The sequence below is a fragment of the Pelophylax lessonae genome, assembly GCF_965119305.1.
Source record: "Pelophylax lessonae genome assembly, chromosome: 4".
Lineage (NCBI taxonomy): Eukaryota > Metazoa > Chordata > Amphibia > Anura > Ranidae > Pelophylax > Pelophylax lessonae.
Genome location: NC_138771.1, coordinates 444,507,024 through 444,527,028, shown reverse-complemented (window position 1 = coordinate 444,527,028; position 20,005 = coordinate 444,507,024). Strand labels below are relative to the sequence as shown.

At 44.7% G+C, this 20,005-nt stretch overlaps 1 protein-coding gene across 1 annotated transcript in view; it reads right to left on the bottom strand.

Annotated features, from left to right (window-relative positions):
* Positions 1-5,873: 5,873 nt before the first annotated feature.
* Positions 5,874-20,005, bottom strand: part of LOC309552691 (leukotriene C4 synthase-like) — a gene marked incomplete at its 3' end in the record, with an annotated part of 103,568 nt that continues 89,436 nt past the window's right edge. The window contains exons 4-5 of the mRNA XM_082253617.1: positions 18,439-18,520; positions 5,874-6,006 (exon numbers count right to left, since the gene is read on the bottom strand). Of these exons, the coding sequence (XP_082109743.1) occupies positions 5,874-6,006; positions 18,439-18,520 (215 nt within the window). The remainder of the gene's footprint in view (positions 6,007-18,438; positions 18,521-20,005) is intronic.

The following is a 20,005-nucleotide window of genomic DNA, read 5'->3' as shown; positions in this document are numbered from 1 at the left end:
CTCAGGCAACGCAGGGGATTCTTTACTGTTAGGGCTACAAGATTGTGGAACTCTCTACCACAAGAGGTAGTTTCTGCGGAAATTATGGCTACTTTCAAATGACTCTTGGACATACATCTCAAGGATAAGAACATTAAGGGGTATGAGAAATGATTACAGACACACACACCTACACAGGTTGAACTGCATAGACTATTGTCTTCAACCTCAATTACTATGTAACTATGTAAGAATCAAATCACATTCAATGACAAATGACTCCAGTTAATTCCAAGGGGTTCCTATACTTTGTTTGCCATTGTAGTTTTATTTATTACTGCTAAAGCAATATGCTATTATTGTAACTGTGCTTTTGTGTATCTCAATAAATTAGACATATACGATTGTTAATGACTTGACGGTAAATAAATTGACATTTGTTTTATCATTACGTAGTCCATACTTTCATTGAAAATTTTATTGTGCTTAAAAGCTCAACATAGCTTTATAATAACTTAAGAAATTAATCAAGTTGATGTGGTTTACATTTAACCAATACATTTTCTTTTCAAAAAATAGAATTTTATTGAGTTTTACAACAAAAACAAAAATCAGACATGAGTCACAGTTCAGTACAAAAGATTGAAACGCAATAAGGAATACAGGATCACGAAAGAAGGCACTGTGGTGATGTGGTGTATTGCCATTAATAATTTTTTTTTTCCCTCTGTTGGTTGAACTAGATGGACTTGGTGTCTTTTTTTCAGCCAGACTATGTAACCCACTCATTGGGCTCATGGCCCCTTTAAGTAGCAGTACACATCTGAATAAAACGATAATTCTCCCACACTATAAGACTCAGGCCCAGCCGCATCTTGAGTATGCCGTCTAGTTCTGGGCATCGGTGCTCAGGAAGGATGTGCTGGAACTGGAGAGAATCCAGAGAAGGGCAACAAAGCTAATAAAGGGACTGGAGGAGTTCAGGTATGAGGAAAGCCTATAAGCATTGAATTTATTCTCTCTGGAGAGGAGACGCTTGAGAAGGGATATGATATCATTGTACAAATACCGTACTTGCGACCCTAGCATAGGGAACAAACTTCAGCAAAAGGAAATTTAAAAAGATAAGCTGCCATTCACTAAATTTAGAAGAGAAGCAGTTTAACCTTAAACTGCATAAAGGGTTATTTACTGTCAGAGCGGTAAGGATGTGTAATTCTCTTCCACAAGCATCAGCAGGGAGCATCAAAAGTTTCAAAAATTATTAGATGGGCACCTTAATGACCACAACATACAGGGGTATACGATTTACTATTAGAGAGAGGGGGGGAGAGATTGGCGCAAACGGACTGAGCGGGTTGCTGCAATGGGCTATGATGCGGGCAAATGGTGAAAGTCTGGTGGGATTGCTAGTACACTTTGCTGGCTGCCGGCTTGTAGAGGGTGAAGCAACCCTGTATGAATCCAAAAAGAGAGAGAGAGAGGGCCAAGCGCCGATCTAAGTGCAGCAATATAGGCAATTTATTGGACACACATGAAGAATGTTACTCACAAAGGATGTATAAAATCAGGCATCTTAAAAGCAATAGGTGATCTCTGAAGTCACTTCCAGGGTGGGCTGTCCGGTCAGGCTGTGGCGCTGATGCTGTGGAGGGTAAGCGGCGATCTCCTGTTGCGAGGCAGGGGACGTGCTGATCCTCAGTGGTGGTGATGCAGCGTGGACACGCCGGTCGGGTTGCCGTGACGTCACTTCCGAGACACCAGGGAGATAGAACGGCGACGCGTTGACGGCCTGAAGAAGGAGCGGAGCTCCGCAACGCGTCGCCGTTCTATCTCCCTGGTGTCTCGGAAGTGACGTCACGGCAACCCGACCGGCGTGTCCACGCTGCATCACCACCACTGAGGATCAGCACGTCCCCTGCCTCGCAACAGGAGATCGCCGCTTACCCTCCACAGCATCAGCGCCACAGCCTGACCGGACAGCCCACCCTGGAAGTGACTTCAGAGATCACCTATTGCTTTTAAGATGCCTGATTTTATACATCCTTTGTGAGTAACATTCTTCATGTGTGTCCAATAAATTGCCTATATTGCTGCACTTAGATCGGCGCTTGGCCCTCTCTCTCTCTCTTTTACGATTTACTATTGACAGCACACACACACACACACGCACTCATCATGGGTTGAATTGGTTGGATTGGTGTCTTTTTTCAACCTCACTAACTATGTAACATCTAGATAAGTAGAGTGTGGGCTGTGGTTGTCGAAAGGATTGAACACTAAAAGCTCAGAGTCAAAATTCACGTGTAAGAAAACCGGTGCCTGAATCTATCAAGGAAGGAAATGAATAGAGAAAAGGGGGAAAAGAGAGTAAGGGCAGGAAAGACAGGGGACCCATGACTGTGACCTCACAAAGGCTTCTGGCAGCAAAACTGAGCTATTGAAAATATTCAAAGAAAATGCTAAAATTTGGAAGATGTGGAGAAGTTGATCATAACTGCACAAAGTTTGAAAATCTTTTACATAGACTGACTGTTAATTATTCTATCTGCATAATTGCATTGAGTATGCATTCCCTGATAGGAGTGGTAGTCTTTTTTCAGTGCCTGGGGATGAGTGCACATGCTGCTGATAGGAGGAAACAAAAGATACCCTTTTTAAGCCGAGCAGAGAGGAGCAACCTATACATTTTATGCTTATTAAGTTGGTATGCCGAAAAGTTAGGGGTACTATCCTATATTTAATAAATAAATAGTTGGTATTCCTGTCTTGATTAATAGTTAAAACTTCCTGACAAAAAGAAATTTACAGGCAAGTCAAAATTCCAATTTTTTTCCAGTTTTGCATCTTTTTAAATGTGACATTAAAAAAATAACAAAAAAAACAAATAAGAATAAAGTAATAATTAATAAAAAAGAAATAAACAAAAAGATCAGCAAACAAATAGTAATTTAAGAGAGAAGTTGAAAAAGGAGTTAAAGTGGCATTATACCTAAAACCATGCATGGCATACTAGCTCATTATGAAATACTTACCTTAGAATGAGCCCCCGCCATCCCGCCCGCTTACCTCTATGATGGGCAACATGTTCAGTCGCCCGTCTTCCGGGATCGCGGCATCCGGCCATCTGATTGGCCGGAGCCGCAGTGACGTCACTCCCGCGCACGCACGCGGGAGCCGACGGTCACGGCACGGGGCTCTGAAGAAACGGCACCAGCTGCCGTTCCTTCAGAGCGCATGCGCCAGTGATGTCACTGGCTGCATGTAAGGTAAATATCTCTTAAACGGTGCATGTTTAGGAGATATTTACAGTACCTATTGGTAAGCCTTATCATAGGCTTACCTACAGGTACAACTTGCAGAGGAGGGTTTACTTCCTCTTTAATAAGGGATTAAATAGGGACAAATTATTATTAATATTTTTTTTTTACTTATCAGGTGCTTTAACTGACATCTGACATCTCTTTGATCTGCAGATGAATTAAACAATGTTACTTTGTATCTCTCTATGTGGCATCTGAACAGTTTTGATAAACACTTTGGTTCTCTCTTTAAAGCAGCAGCTACTAGAGCTTTTGTATTTAGGCCTGGTCCAGGTTAATGCGATTTCAAATGCGACTTGGGTCACACTGAATCGCATGACATTGCTTCCGATGCAGCAGAGCTGCAAAGTAACTTTGAGAAAAGGTCCTGTGCTATTTTGGTGTGATGCAGTGCCATTTTGTGTCAATGGAAGCACATCAAAATCACATCTTCATATGTTTTTTATGCGTTTGCGTGCAATTTGTGCTGGTTGTTAGAAGTTATAACAACCAGTGATTCATCCCTGAGCAGAATGTAAACAAAAGAGTCTACGCCATCGTGATGTCATAGGGCGGGATCTCTGCTCCCTCTATGATGGCACATGCTGGTCTCAGAGTCACTGGTAACATCACCTAGTGACCCCAAACCCCATGGCATCATAGGGTGGAGTCTCCATATGTACCCCATACATATTCACATAGGGGGGTGCCGGAATCTGATGGCCCCGGTTGTGGGGAAGAGGCCCCTGTCCTCATCAACATGGGGACAAGGTGCTTTGCAAGTCCCCCCCCCCCCCCTCCATGTTGAAGGAATGGGATTCCACTAAAAATCCATACCAGACCGAAAGTACCTTGGGATATGTAGCCCTTTGAAATTGAAACAGCAAAGCAGAAGCCGCAATGCATGCAGGAAGTCCAGAAAGTTGTGAAAGGTGGCCAGCAGACAAGCCACAATTACAACTTTTTTTTTCAAGTAAGTTTATAGTGAATTGTCAAAAAATATCTATTGTTTGTATTGCTATTACAATGATAATGTTATAAAATGAAAGTGTATGCTGTGACCATAGAACTCCTTGAACCACTTCGAATTGGTAACAGACAGCAAAAAAACAAAATATAAAACCAGAGCCTCGGTTCACACTGGATGTGGTGGAAGTTCCGCACCGCTTCAAAATTGCAACCTGTTCATGCAAACTGATGGCGAAGTGTATGTTAGGTTAATGACACCCCGAAATTGGTTTGCAAAACACAGTGCAATTTGCAGAATCCGATCGCATGGGTGTTCAAACCCATGCAATCAGATTCTGGGGCAGACAAAAAAAAAGGGTCCTGCATGAGTTTGGTGCAAACTTGGTACGATTTGAGCCATACAAATCCATGGCTTAAATCACACCCCAGAGACACCGCATGTAATTTACACAGGAATGTGCTGCGATTCCTGTGCGAATTACATGCAGTGTCCCGCACCGCACCAGTGTGACAGATGCTTACAGGTGTTTTTCCCCCACATGAGCCAAGGACTGCAACTAGTGTAAAGCCTACATTTACCTACATAAAAAATAAAATAAAATCAGCGAAAGGAATGTTATTTACCTTCAGTGCAATGTGTCCCTTGTACTTCAGTAGAAATCTTTAATACTGTGATGCCCCCCCAAAACTTCTGATGTGTGATCGCAGGATTAAAGATTTCTACTGAAGTACAAGGGACACATTGCACTGAAGGTAAATAACATTCCTTTCGCTGATTTTATTTTATTTTTTATGTAGGTAAACGTAGGCTTTACACTACTTTTTTCTACTGAAGTCTATGAATGGAGGGGTGGATCTTTCTATCCCCTGCCCAGCCTCCATTTATAGAAGCTGTAGTATTGACCTGGGAAAGTGCAGGCATAGTTGAGCACGCTTGATAAAAGCCTGGTAAAGCTGCTCAATTCTATTAAAGCGGTAGTATCCCGCTTTTTTACACTTTTACCTACAGGTAAGCCTATAATAAGGCTTACCTGTAGGTACAAATAATATCTCCTACTACACCTGAAGATTACAGCAGTTGAGGGCATTGGAGGAGGAAGGTTTCAACTGAACTTGAAGACAAAAGCACAAGGAACACACTACACTGAAGGTAAGTAATGTTCCTCGTACTTATTTTGGAAACTTGGGCGTTTGGATATTTGAATATGCATGGTAAATGATTTTCTTTGGTGGTGAACATTACTTTTGTGTGTTTTAAATGGACCTTCAGATGCATGTGCTGCATATATGCCAGTGCGCATGTGTTTTTATGTAAAGGAAATAATATGACACTGTATCCTTCAACATCTATCAAAGACTCCCAAGGAGGTACAAGGAAGTGCAATCCTCACTGTGTTCAATAAAGTCCTAGTTCCCTGCTGTGATTTTAAACACAGAGGAAGGCAAAACTCTCCAGGTGCATACAAAGCAACATCGACTACAAAAACGAATAATAAGCTAAAATTGTCATTTACAGCAATTGCAGCAGCATTAGCTTCTTTTACAGATACTCAGCTCAAAGAAAAATAGCAATGAATAAAATAAAGTGGATGAATATATTTAAAAAACATATAGGTGGGTTTATTAAGTCCACCAAATAAGGTTTTCTTTAATGCTAATACCAAAGTTTGTTCTTAAGAAAAACTCGAATAGACCGAGAAGAGACAATCCAGTGAGAATCCAAATGAAAGTTGCACTGATGTACATTGGTCTCAACCTGCAGGGAGAAAAAGCATAGTTGAATACTGTCTTTTAGATAATAATCAAACAAGTGCGTGTTATAAATACTTAAAGAGGAAGTAAACCCTCCCCAAAAAAATAAAAAAAAAAACCCTGTAAGACGAAGGCATATTGAGCTAGTATGCTTCGCATACTAGCTCATTATGAAATACAGTAAAACCTTGGATTGCGAGCATAATTTGTTCTGGAAACATGCTTGTAATCCAAAGCACTCTTATATCAAAGTGAATTTTCCCATAAGAAATAATGGAAACTCAGATGATTCGTTCCACAAGTCCTTCAGTTTATAGTCTATATACAAAGATTATAGCAATGTGATAGGTTGTGTAACCATAAAATGTCCATCCACAATATGCAGCCTTCCCAAGGGGATTAGAAGCAAAATCTAGCAGAGCTACAGAATATAAGAGAGATGAGAGGAGCCTCTAAGTGTAGCAATATGGTTACATTTAATGAAGGTTCAACATTTAGCAACTCACATGGTTGATGATTTAAATAGGCACACCTAAGTATGCAGGCATCCGGGTAAAGCTGTCCACATAGACCATCTTCTGAACCACCGGCTGTCACCACTGTCAGTCTGCAATCCTGACCGGGAAGAATAGCCTGCAGTAGAGTGATCTGAAAGTGAGGCTTTGATTTACTCGTGGAGTGCAGCGGGGACGGGATGATGAAGATGGCTGTGCGGAGGATGGTCTATGTGGACAGCTTTACCCCAGATGCCTGCATACTTAAATGTGCCGGTTTTAATCATCAACCATGTGAGTTGCTAAATATTGAACCTTCATTAAATGTAACCATATTGCTACACTTTAAAGGCTCCTCTCTTCTTTTTTTTATACATGACGCTACTTGTATATCAAGACATTGCTTGTATATCAAGTCAAAATTTATTTAAAAAAATAGCTTGTCTTGCAAAGCGCTCTCAAACCAAGGTTTTACTGTACTTACTTTAGAACAAAGCCCCCGCAGTGTCACCCGCTCAGCGACAGGACGGCAGACATGTTTGGCCGTCCTGCTTCCTGGTTCATGTCCTCCGGCCACCTGATTGGCCGGAGGCTCGATTACATCACTCCCGCGCATGCCGCTGTTCACGACCCAGGGCTCTGAAGGAACGGCACGGGTGGTCGTTCCTTCAGAGTGCATGGGCAGATGACATCATCAGCTGCTTTAAAAGTATATATCTCCTAAGCGGTGCAAGTTTAGGAGATATTTACAGTACCTATAGATAAGCCTTATTAAAGTGGTTGTAAAGGCAGTAGGTTTTTTTTAACCTTACTGCATTTTTGCAGTTATGTAAAAAAACCTTTGGCATGCAGCTAAATATCTGAGCCTAATCCAGCGATGTGCATAAGAGCCGAGGCTCTTAGTCCTCACTGGCTCAGATTTCATATCAGGAGTCATTTTCTCCCACTGCTGTCAATCAGCCAGTGACTAGGGAGCTGGGGGGGAAGGCTCTGTGTGTCTTTTTCACGCACAGAGCAGGGCTCGGGATCGAGCATGCACAAGTGCCCCCATAACAAGTGCCTTGGTATAGGGGCACTCAGTAATAGGAAGAGCCAGGAGCGCCACTGGGGGACCCCAAAAGAGAAGGATCGGGGCTGCTCTGTGCAAAACCATTACACAGAGCAGGTAAGTATAACATGTTCATTATTTTAAAACCGAAAACCCGAACCTTTAGTATTAGTTTAATAGCTCACGATGCTGCTAGAGGTGGCCATAGGCATGATATGATTCTGACATCACTGGCCAGCAACATAAAGTAGCATGCCAGATTTCCCGGAGAAAAAAAAAATTGATTAAAAACATTATTACCTAAACTTTTCTGGTCTATCCTCGTAAGCATACTTATGCTTCAGCTGTGCCCTCTGAACTCCTCATCGCTTTCCCATTAATGAATCTGACATCTGGGGGAGATTTACTAAAACTGGTGCAGCTTTGCATAGTAACCAATCAGCTTCTAATTTCAGTTTGTTTGAATAATGCCCCGTACACACTATGAGAAAATTGGGCGAACGATCGGGTGGTTTTCCTCGATGTTTCACAGCAAGTTGGAACCAAGGATAGAAATAATTTACGAAAATGCTCGTACGACAAGGGCTTTTTTTTGTTGTATGTTGTTTCTGATCATGCGCAATCCTTTGTATCTGATATTTCTCAAACGGAAATCGTACAAAAAAGATACACATTAAACAAAAATAGTTTGTTCTGTTCCTGTATGACAAAAATGTTGGAGTTTGTCCCTTTGAGAAATTTTTGTTTGGAAGGTAGGTATCGAAAGTTGTTTTCAAACTATCAGAAAATCAGACGATCATTCCTCGGATAAAAATATTCGCCCGATTTTCTTATAGGGTGTACGAGGCTTAAGTTTGACAATAAGCCCTCGTTCACACTGAAAGTGGATTTGAAATCGTGCGAGTTTATCTGAATTTGCACGATTTCAAAGCTACATTTCAGTCCGACTTCGGGGGTGACTTCAAAGACATCTGTGCGGGTTCATGCACAGATGTCTATTGAAATCATCCCGAAAGTCACCAAAAGTAGTGCAGGAACTACTTTTGGAAATCGGTGAGCCCCACCAAGTCAGCTTTGCACCGATTGGGATGCTTTGATTGCCGGCAATAGGCTGCGATTTGACCCATCAAAACGCATGTCAAATTGCGCCAATGAGAACGGGGGCTAAAACCTATAAACTAATTGGTTACTATGCACAGCTGTACCAGTTTCTGTGTGCACCAGTTTTAGTAAATCTCCCACTTGGTATTCGGTTAATAGACTTGCTCAGGACAACATGAAAGGGAACATTTACTGACCTGAGCATAGGTCAGGAAAGAATAATTACATTAAATATAGGCAATAATTTTCAATTTTTAAAGCCTCTGTCAGCATATTCATGGGATATAATAGCAATATTGTTGGAGAGCTCCCTAGAAGACGAATAGCTAAATAATATAGGTTTGTAGATGTTGCAAGTGAAGAGTCTTTGAAAAGGTTCAGGGAGCTATTATTAGACCAAAAGGTAGACACTGGAACTGATCATACTTCTGACCCCGATACTGAAAACCAGAGGTAGTTCTGCTGGTATTTTTGCCTGAAAAATGAAGGTCTACTGACAACATCATGTGCACCTCTGCTACCACCGTGATGATCGACTGCACTGATTTAATCAGAAATCTTTTTAATCTGTTAATAGAGTTCAGACCTTTGAGGTCAAGCCCAAGTTTGAGCTTTTTTACTAGAAATATTTGGAAATAGAACCCCTTGCTTTGTTTTGCTTCTGAGACTGGTCGGATTGCTGTAGGCTGCAACAGTTCTTATACATATAGATCTAGTGATCTCTTGTGCTCAGGCTAAGCTGAGATGCATCTCTAAATACATTTTGGGAAAGCTGCTTGAAAAAACTAGATCCGGTAACCTCTTTGTACAATATCAACAACCCATTGACCGGAAATTCTGTCTGGCCTGACCCTTAAGCCTCGTACACACGATCAGATTATGGGACACATTTTCATCCCTTTTCTGTTGCATGCTAGTCTTATATCAAAAGTGAAGAGGTTACTTTCATACGAAAATTCTTATACGACAGAATTCAACTTCAGAAGTGATGTCATGTGTTGCATTGTTTTGTATGTATTCTTTTATTTCCGAGCATGCGTAGTCTCTCTCTTACGACTTTTTTCTGATGAAAACTGTACTAATTATATGAAAATCGGACATTGTGTTCATGTATGATAAAAATGTTATATCTGCACATCCAGTTTTGTCGTACGAAAATTCATAATCAGCTGTCGAAAGCGCTATACTAACAATCCGAAAATCAGCAGATCATTAGTCGGATGAAATTTTACTTCTAAATTTTCTTATCATGTGTAAGGGCCTTTACAAACAGGGTAGTCTGCCTCTAATTGGAAACTTTTTAGGGGGAACAGAGGGTGGAGATCACTCATGAGTATGCGGACATGAGGAGGTCGGGCAATAGGAATCGACTGTGGTAGTTATTTTTACCTGATCACTTTTAGGGTGGAGATCACTCATGAGTATGCAGACATGAGGAGGTTGGGCAATAGGAATCGACTGTGGTAGTTATTTTTACGTGATCACTTTTAGGGTGGAGATCACTCATGAGTATGCAGACATGAGGAGGTCAGGCAATAGGAATCGACTGTGGTAGTTATTTTTACGTGATCACTTTTAGCTTTCCCCTGAAATGAACCAATTCTGGAGGAGCTCCCTTTTTCATTTCTACTGGCAAAAGCATGCCAGTTTAAGTGAACTAAATGTACATGTGCAGAAATCTATGACATTAAAAAATATTTGGATTGTTGGGTCATATCTGCATTCTTAGGTCTATGGTCACCTTTAAATTATGATAAGCTCAGCTAAAGCCCAGACATTTTTTTTTGCTTTGGAAAAGAGCCTCTTTTAGGTTTTCATTTCGGTCTTTCTTCAATTGGGATGGTTTCTTCTTTCTTCCTGTCAGTACAGAATATGATGGAAAATCTATCCAACACTAGACGGACCTGAACCCCCATATCACTCTAGCTTGCACCACCACATCTCCCCCCCCCCCCCCACCAGCCCGATAGTTTACTTACCTTGTTCCTCCAGTGTGACAGGCGGCGGCTTCCCCCTCAGGCTTCTTCATGTCCCTTCTCGTCGGCCGTCTCCTCCCTCCTTCTTGGCCAATAGCACGCCTTCTCCTTTCGGCCAATCGGGAAACAGGTCTCAGGAGGAGAATCAGTGTGGCAATAGCGAATATTCATTCGCTATTGTCACACAACTGGGTGGGCTCAGGGCGCAGTGCTCTGCGCCCCGAGCCCGCCCTTTTTTTAAGCCTATTAGAGCTGGCTCTAAAGAGGTGCTTTAAAAAAAAAACCCAATTGGAATCCATGCATCCGGCGCCCTGCATGCAGATCCTGTTTAGCCCTGCGTCCCCAATGGACGGGCTGCACATTTTTTTACATGCAAAAACAATATGCATTTATTATTTTTTTTCTAAAAAGTGAACTTATCCTTTAACTAACAATCCTTACCAGTAATTTTGTAGGGATGCTTTCCTCTGTTAACAACAACTGTTGTACATTTCCTTCTTTTTCAGTAACAATCATATTCAGCAGCAGATACCTGGTGATCTTGCCAGTCTGAGACAAAAACAGAAAGAATTCCCAGCTCAATTCACCAATACGTTTGCTGACCAACCGAATTAACCTGTCTAACAGTATGCGTTAAAAACAGGGGTTTAGTTAGCAAACATTTGCAAACGCATGTGTAAGCTGCAGGGCCACTTCAAGGCACCCTGTATTACCTGCAGTCCTAGCTCCTGTAAATTTATTAGAGTCTCCACAGTGGAAGGACATGCACTCTAATGAATAGATAGGGGGCAGGCGAGCCTGGAGGTAGCCCAGCCCTCCTTTAAGGCACTTGGGGGCACAGTGGATGCCCAGCTCATAGCACAATGGCAGCAAAGGCATCCAGTGTGTCCACTCACCAGTACACAACCTTTAAGGAGGGTTGGGCTACCTCCAGGCTCACCTGCCCCCTATCCATCCAATAAAGCGCATGTGCTTCCACTGTTGCGTCTCTCATAAATTTACAGGAGTTAGGACTGCAGGTGTGGAGAAGTGGCCCTGCAGCTTACACATGTGTTTGCAAATGTGTGCTAACTAAATCCCTATTTTTAACACATACGGTTAGACAGGTTATTTGGTTGGTCAGCAAACTGGATGGTGTTTTGAGCTGGGAATTATAAAAGCCAGTTATAGGTGGGGGCAGGGGCCACTTTGTTGTTGATCACATGCCTTGCCCTTCTATGGGCTCTTTGATATGAAAGCCAGGTATAGGTGGGGGCAGGAGCCATTTTATTTTATCTTGCCAGTCCCCCTTCTCTGGAGCATTCTGACTAGGAATGGGCTTGGGCGTGTTCGGGATCCCATGTGCTCGATCCCACCAGGAAGCCAACACTGCACATGGCTAATCACAGGCAGTGAGCCATTCCCTGGTCTGCAGCCAGGGCCGGACTGACCATTGGGCACAGCGGGCATATGCCCGGTGGGCCGCCAAGGCCTCCGCTCCGAGTCTGGGCGCATTATAATGGAAGACAAGACAGTGTCCGGCCGTTGCCGCTGCTTGCCTCTCCGCGGCCGATTTCACAGAGTCTGAGGGCCGCCGCATTACCACAATCTGGCCGCCCGCCCCGCCACTGTCCCCGACTGCCCGGGCCCCGCATTACGGCAATCTGGCCGCCCACCGCTATCCCCGACTCCCCACTCCTTGCTAACTTTGCTCAGCTGGCAGCCAGCTCCGCAGCGGCATCCAGGCTCCAGCGTAGCTCAGGAGGGGGTGGAGTCGGTGGGTGGACCGTCTGTATGAGTCTGACTGAACCGTCATGTGACTAAGGCTGGGGGTGGAGCTAGAGGCCGGCGGGGACCCCATGCTGCCTTGTTGTCACAGGAAGAAGCGGGAAGTGAGCAGTCGCCGGCGCCGCACACCGCAGACAGACACTGACAGTGTGTCTGAGTCAGTGACTGTCTGAACTTAAGTGAGTCAGAGTGTGGAGGAGTCGTCAGAGTGTCAAGTCAAGTTAGTGCCTGCCCTGGAGCTGCATTAACACCAACACCCACGACCAGGACAGGAGCCAAGGCCTCAACAACAGGTAAGGAAAGAATGGCAGCAGGCCAGCAGCACAATTTACAAACACAGTGACAACACCACAGACCACACACCACTGTCACCGCTGGGATTTGTGGTTCTGGGTGGCCTCCGGCAGAGCAGTGTCCTGGTCTGGAACTTCTGGCTTAGCAGCAGGCAGGCCACAGGTGTAAAAAACAGATAACAGCTACAAGTTCAAGTTGAAAATGTGCACCTGGCTGTCACATCACATGTAACAAGCAAACTGGCATGGCACATGTTTTCTAGCAGTGACAGTGTTGTAGCTGACTGTTATCTGTTTTTTACACTTGCGGCCTGCCTGCTGCTAAGCCAGAAGTGAACCATGCTCTGCCGGAGGCCAGAACCACAAATCTCAGCGGTGTTGTCATGTTTGTTTTTGTGCCCTTTCCTTACATGGCACATGTTCTAGCAGTGAGTGTGTAGCTGTTTTGAAAACAGCTACACACACACTGCTGCTAGAAAACATGTGCCATGTAAGGAAAGGGCACAAAAACAAACATGACAACACCGCTGGGATTTGTGGTTCTGGCCTCCGGCAGAGCATGGTACACTTCTGGCTTAGCAGCAGGCAGGCCGCAGGCGTAAAAAACAGAAAACCGCTACACTCTGTCCCTGCTGCTAGAAAACATGTGCCATGCCAGTTTGCTTGATACATGTGATGTGACAGCCAGGTGCACATTTTCAACTTGAAAATGTGCACCTGGCTGTCACATCACATGTAACAAGCAAACTAGCATGCCGCATGGCACATGTTTTCTAGCAGCAGTGACAGTGAGTGTGTAGCTGTTTTCAAAACAGCTACACACTTAGGGCTCTTTCACACGGTCCGCCTCCGTAGGCGGATCCGTGTTGCTCAGCGGGGATCGATCTGCGATCCCCACTGAGCCGGCGGATGACAGCTCCGTCTCCGCTTGCAGAGCGGAGAGGGAGGTGTCTCAGCCCCCGCTGCCCTCTATGGGGGATCGGATGAGAGAGAACCGCCTGTCGGCTCTCATCCGATCTGATCCGATTACTGAACGGATGGAAAAATAGGGTTTCCATCCGTCCAGGTTTCACGGACAGGATCAGATACGGATGGCAGCGGGTGTCAGCGGAGGTGTCTCTGCTGACATCCGCTGCCCCATAGAGCTGCATGGAGGATCCGATCAGATCCACCTAAAAAACTGACAGGCGGATCTGATTGGACCGCCCGTGTGAAAGAGCCCTTACTGCTAGAACATGTGTCATGTAAGGAAAGGGCACAAAAACAAACACAACACTGCTGGGATTAGTGGTTCTGGCCTCCGGCAGAGCATTGCTCACTTCTGGCTTAGCAGCAGGCAGGCAGGCGTAAAAAACAGAAAACAGCTACACTCTGTCACTAGTGCTAGAAAACATGTGCCATGCCAGTTTGCTTGTTACATGTGATGTGACAGCCAGGTGCACATTTTCAACTTGGAAATGTGCACCTGGCTGTCACATCACATGTAACAAGCAAACTGGCATGGCACATGTTTTCTAGAAGTGACAGAGTGTAGCTGTTTTCTGCTTTTTATGCCTGCGGCCTGCCTGCCTGCTGCTAAGCCAGAAGTGAGCAATGCTCTGCCGGAGGCCAGAACCACAAATCCCAGCGGTGTTGTGTTTGTTTTTGTGCCCTTTCCTTACATGGCACATGTTTGCTGGCAGTGACAGTGTGTAGCTGTTTTGAAAACAGCTACACACACACACACTGTCACTGCTAGAAAACATGTGCCATGCGGCATGCCAGTTTGCTTGTTACATGTGAACTTGAAAATCTGCACCTGGCTGGCACATCACATGTAACAAGCAAACTGGCATGCCGCATGGCACATGTTTTCTAGCAGTGACTGATCTGAGGTGTAACAGTGCAGGAATTGGGGTGATCTGAGGTGAGAAAGTGCAGGAATTGGGGGTGATCTGAGGTGAGAAAGTGCAGGAATTGGGGTGATCTGAGGTGTGATAGTGCAGGAATTTGGGTGATCTGAGGTGTGAAGGTGCAGGAATTGGGGTGATCTGAGGTGTGAAGGTGCAGGAATTGGGGTGATCTGAGGGGTGAAGGGGCAGGAATTGGGGCTGATCTGAGGTGTGAAGGTGCAGGAATTGGGGTGATCTGAGGTGTGAAGGTGCAGGAATTGGGGTGATCTGAGGGGTGAAGGGGCAGGAATTGGGGCTGATCTGAGGTGTGAAGGTGCAGGAATTGGAGTGATCTGAGGGGTGAAGGTGCAGGAATTGGGGTGATCTGAGGTGTGATAGTGCAGGAATTTGGGTGATCTGAGGTGTGAAGGGGCAGGAATTGGGGCTGATCTGAGGTGTGAAGGTGCAGGAATTGGGGTGATCTGAGGGGTGAAGGTGCAGGAATTGGGGTGATCTGAGGTGTGATAGTGCAGGAATTGGGGTGATCTGAGGTGTGATAGTGCAGGAATTGGGGTGATCTGAGGTGTGATATTGCAGGAATTTGGGTGATCTGAGGTGTGAAGGGGCAGGAATTGGGGCTGATCTGAGGTGTGAAGGTGCAGGAATTGGGGTGATCTGAGGTGTGAAGGTGCAGGAATTGGGGTGATCTGAGGTGTGAAGGTGCAAAGCTCACTTGATTTCTTACTATTATTCAAGCGGTTTACAGCAGTTACTTTATATGAAGTTGACAGTTGTTTTTTATGTATCTGGCACTCCCAATTTTTTTAAAAACATTTTTGGCACACTGTGGCCAAAAAGGTGGTCTACCCCTTGATTAGAGTAACCCCAGCTTCATACTATTTTTAGGACTCAACCATCAAAACAGGATTTAAAGTAAGACAAAAAAAACAGCATCGTATGGCAGCTCTGATCTAAATTGGACCCAGTCTGTCAGATTAAACCAAAAAAAGGTACCGTAATCGAATCCAAACATCCTGGAACATTAAATCCTGTCATCAACCATCCCGACGAACGTCACACCCCAGCCACGCCCCCGTCACACCCCCCTCCTGGGCTGCTCAGTCCAAAATACCCGGGCCTATTTTTTGTCCCAGTCCATGGCCTGTCTGCAGCTGCACAGATTTGAAAAGTCTCATTGCCTGTGATTAGTGTCGGCTTCCTGGTGGAATTGGGCAGGTGGGATCCGGAACACACCCAAGCCTATCTCTATTTCTGACCATAAAACAGAAACAGGTCCATGCTGGTGTGGTCAGTTTGCATCCCTCAGCTTTCTGATCAGATAAACAGGATTTGTTAATGCATGATATGCTTGTAGTCCTGTAGGCAACCTGAATGAAAAGCCCCTCACCCAGCCCTGCTCAGCTTGACTGACAGCAGCTACAAGCAGAAGCTCCACTGTCAAAACGCTAGCTGCACATTGCAAGTACTGAAAAGTGGAGGAGAAGCAACACAAGCCAAAGCACCCATGTCCCACTGCACTTAAGGGACAAGAAGAGAGGTCCTGCAGTCAAAAGGCATAAAAGTTTAAAACTAAATGTATTAAAATGCTTTTTGAACGAAAAAAAACAAAAAAAAACTGGTTGAATGAAAAAACTGAACATGTATACCCAGCTTGAGGATGACAAAGCTCACACACCAAACAGTATCTAGGGAGAAGAAGCACTGTCACTCTAGGACAGTAAAGCCCCGTACACACGTACCGATCGTCGGCATACAAATGTTCGTCTTTTCTCCCCGGGATGTCGGTGTCTGTTGAAAAGTGCAAAGACAGCACAAGGACAGCACAAGAATTTTGTCTGCAGACTTCAGCTGACTGCAGAAGTGATGTCATGTAATGGTTAACTTTCCCTGTGTTTTTAATTTTCTGAGCATGCCCAGTCTTGCAAATCTGCGGTCTGTCGGCCGAATTCTGTACTGACAGGCGAACAATCGTCCGTTCTGGTGTCCGCAGACAAAAATTTTCATGTTTGCACGAAAGACATTTGTCCGCGGATTGTGCGCAGACAACATCTGTCGGAGGCACCATACTAACACGCGTACAATCGGCAGATCTTTCGTCCGCCGACGTTTGTATGCCGACGATCGGTACGTGTGTACGGGCCTTAAGTGTTTTAGAACTACACAACACTAACTATCTTCTCCTCACCATAACATGAGGAGAAGTGTTATAGTCCAGAGAGATTGATGGGAACATGCTAACTCACAACAGTTATCAAAGGCAGAGAGCACACAAAATTTCTGGCAGGAGCAACAGGTATTTTTGTGTTTATTGACAGATATAACTTTCAATGGTATATTAACCACTTAAGCCCCGGAGGATTTGGCTGCTAAAGGACCAGGGGTTTTTTTGCGATTTTTTACTGCGTGACTTTAACGGACAATTGCGCGGTCGTGCGACGCTGTACCTAAACGAATTTGACGTCCTTTTTTTCCCACAAACAGAGCTTTCTTTTGGTGGTATTTGATCACCTGTGCGATTTTTTGATCACGCGCTATAAACAAAAAAAGAGCGTAAATTTTGGAAAAATAACAATATTTTTCACATTTTTTTATATGAAATTCCCCCAAAAAAAAAGTAAAAATCAAAATTTTTTAACATTTTTCGGCCAATTTGTTTTATGCTACCTATGTTTGGTAAAAAAAAAATCGCAAAAAGCGTATTTTGATTGGTTTGCGCAAAAGTTATCGCGTTTACTAACAAAGGGAAAGATTTTTGTCATTTTTGGTGTTTTTTTTTTAACGCGTAATGGCGGCGATCTGCGATTTTTTTTTCGGTACTGCGACATTGCGGCGGACAGATCGGACCCTTGACTGACATTTTTGACACTTTTGGGGGTACCAGTGACATTACTGCAGTAATCAGTGCTATACATATGCACTGTTACTGCAAAAATGACACTGGCAGGGAAGGGGTTAACTTTATTGGACAGGGAGGGGTTAAGTGTGTCCTAGGGGCGTGATTCTAACTGTGTAGGGACATTCCTATTGGTGTAAAAGCAAAGATCAACCGTTCTACATAGTAGAAGGACAGATCTTCACTTTTACACAGGGAGAACTGACAGGCAGCTTGTTTACACAAGCTGCTCTGTCTTTCTCCCTTCACAGGAGCGATCGTAGTGTGACTGGCGGACATCGAGTCCGCCGGTCACACGCACTGACTTGTCTGTGAACGAGCCGCGGCGGGCGCGCGCCCGCCCGCCCGCGATACGCTCGCAAGTCAGTGACAGGCGAGTGACGTACCGATACGTCACTCTGCCTGGCCGGGGCTGACCGCCGCAGTATATAGTCGTGCGGCGGTCGGCAACCGGTTAAACAGACCAGAAGAGAGCAAATATTAATAATTGTTAAGGTTTTTGTACACTTTAACTTAGGACAGCCATGACCTGACCTGATAAGTGTACATCTTCTGTCCCTGTGCAGTCAGCCCTTGTGGACTTTTAAGGGCCAACTTCTGAGATCGGAGATGTTAAGGAGACATTATTATACAAATCTAAGAGGGCTCAGTTAGCAGGTGCAGCCAGCAATACAAGGGATAATAGTCATAGGAAATAAACATACAGAAGCTGGATCTGGCTGTGCTATTCAGGTTTTTAAGAGCTGGGGGATCTCTGTGAATAGATGAGGCAGCTGTTTGGTTGGAGCCTTGCACAGCCATGCTGATTTCAAAAGTGATAGCACCTGTGGGGGGGGGACCCCCGCACTCAGTCATGAGGGTGCGGTTTGAGGGAGGGGGTTTATTTGCACCATGTTACAGTTGTAACCTGTATCATGGTGCAAAATATGAAATTAGCGTTTAAGATGTTTTATGTGTAAAATATCCACATACCTCCCCTGAGCAGAAGCTGAATAGCCATTGAAATATTCATACCGGGCGTAGAGGTAGAAGAAACCACAGATGGCTGCAATTCCTGGGTAAAGTTGGAAAAAGTGTGCAGATAATCAATAATGTGTTATTATTCACTGCCATGATTTTAGATCAGTTTACAATCAAAATGTTTTAGTATTATACAGTGTGTTGGAGGTCCACCGATGGGCACAGGGGATCTAGCGCTCAACACTCCCGAAAGTGTTTGGTTCCTCATGGACTTCGGGACTTCCCCAGAACCGGCGCAGTGTTTGGTGGTGGGAAAAATATGATTTTTGTACTTACCGTAAAATCCATTTCTCTGAGTTCATTGACCCACACAGAGCTCCATATTCAGAACCATAGGTACGTCTTCCAGCAGTGCCAAACACGAGGGGTGGGACAACAAAAAATCCAAAGGCAAAACACAAGAGCCAACCAGGTAACAGCAGCTCAAAAAAAAAAAAACTGGAGCCCAACCTGAACAATACACCGACAAAGAGGGAACAGACCCTCTAAACAGCAGCCTTCAAAACCTTGCGGCCAAAGGAAGCATCTGCAGATGCCAACACATCCACTTTGTAGAATTTAGTGAAAGTGTGCACAGAAGACTAAGTGGCTGTCTTGCAAACCTGTGCCACTGACACCTGATGACGGAAGGCCCAAGAAGCACTAAGCGCCTGAGTAGAGTGCACTGTTAAAAGGAAAGGAGGAACCTGACCCTTGACAGAATAGGCCGTCTGTCTGATCCATCTAAAATGGTCGCAGAAGAAGCGGATCTCCGAAAAGACTCAGTGGCTGCCAGATACACCTGAATCACTCGAACCACATCCAAGGCATGCAGCGCACATTTCTTGGGATGAGTGGGCCACAGGGAAGGCAACACAATGTCTTTATTCAAATGGAAGTCAGAGACCACCTTAGGTAGGAACAACGGGCATGGACGAAGAACCACTTTATTTTTGTGGACCACCAGATAGGGAGTATGACAAGATAACACCACCAATTATTGCACCCTACGAGCAGAGGTGAACACCACCAAAGAAGCCACCTTCTGAGACAGCATAAGCAGGGGAATCTCCCAAACAGGGAGGCTTTTAGAGAACCGAGAGCACCAAGTTCAAATCCCATGGCGTTAAAGGAAAACGCACTCCTGAAGTCAGGTGTCGAACCCCTTGAAAAAAAGTACGCACCAATGAATGCGTGGCTAGGGGGGTCGCTGAAAGAAGACCGCCAAGGCAGACACTAGGCCCTTGATGGTAATCAAGATCAACTTCTGCTCAACACCTCCATGAAGGAAGGTCAAAATCCGAGCAACCCGAAAAGGAACGAGGGTAAACACCAATCGACTCACACCACGAAATGTACGCTTTCCGCACAAAGCAGTTTAGGGCCTTGAGGTCCAAAATTGGGTGGACCTTGCCCTCCTTTTTTGGGACTGTAAACAGATTTGCATAAAAACCTTGAAACCGTTTTAAGACCGGAATTGGAAGAATCCGTCCTTGAAGCAACAGGTCTTGCATCGCCCCGAAGGGAGCTTGCAAGCATT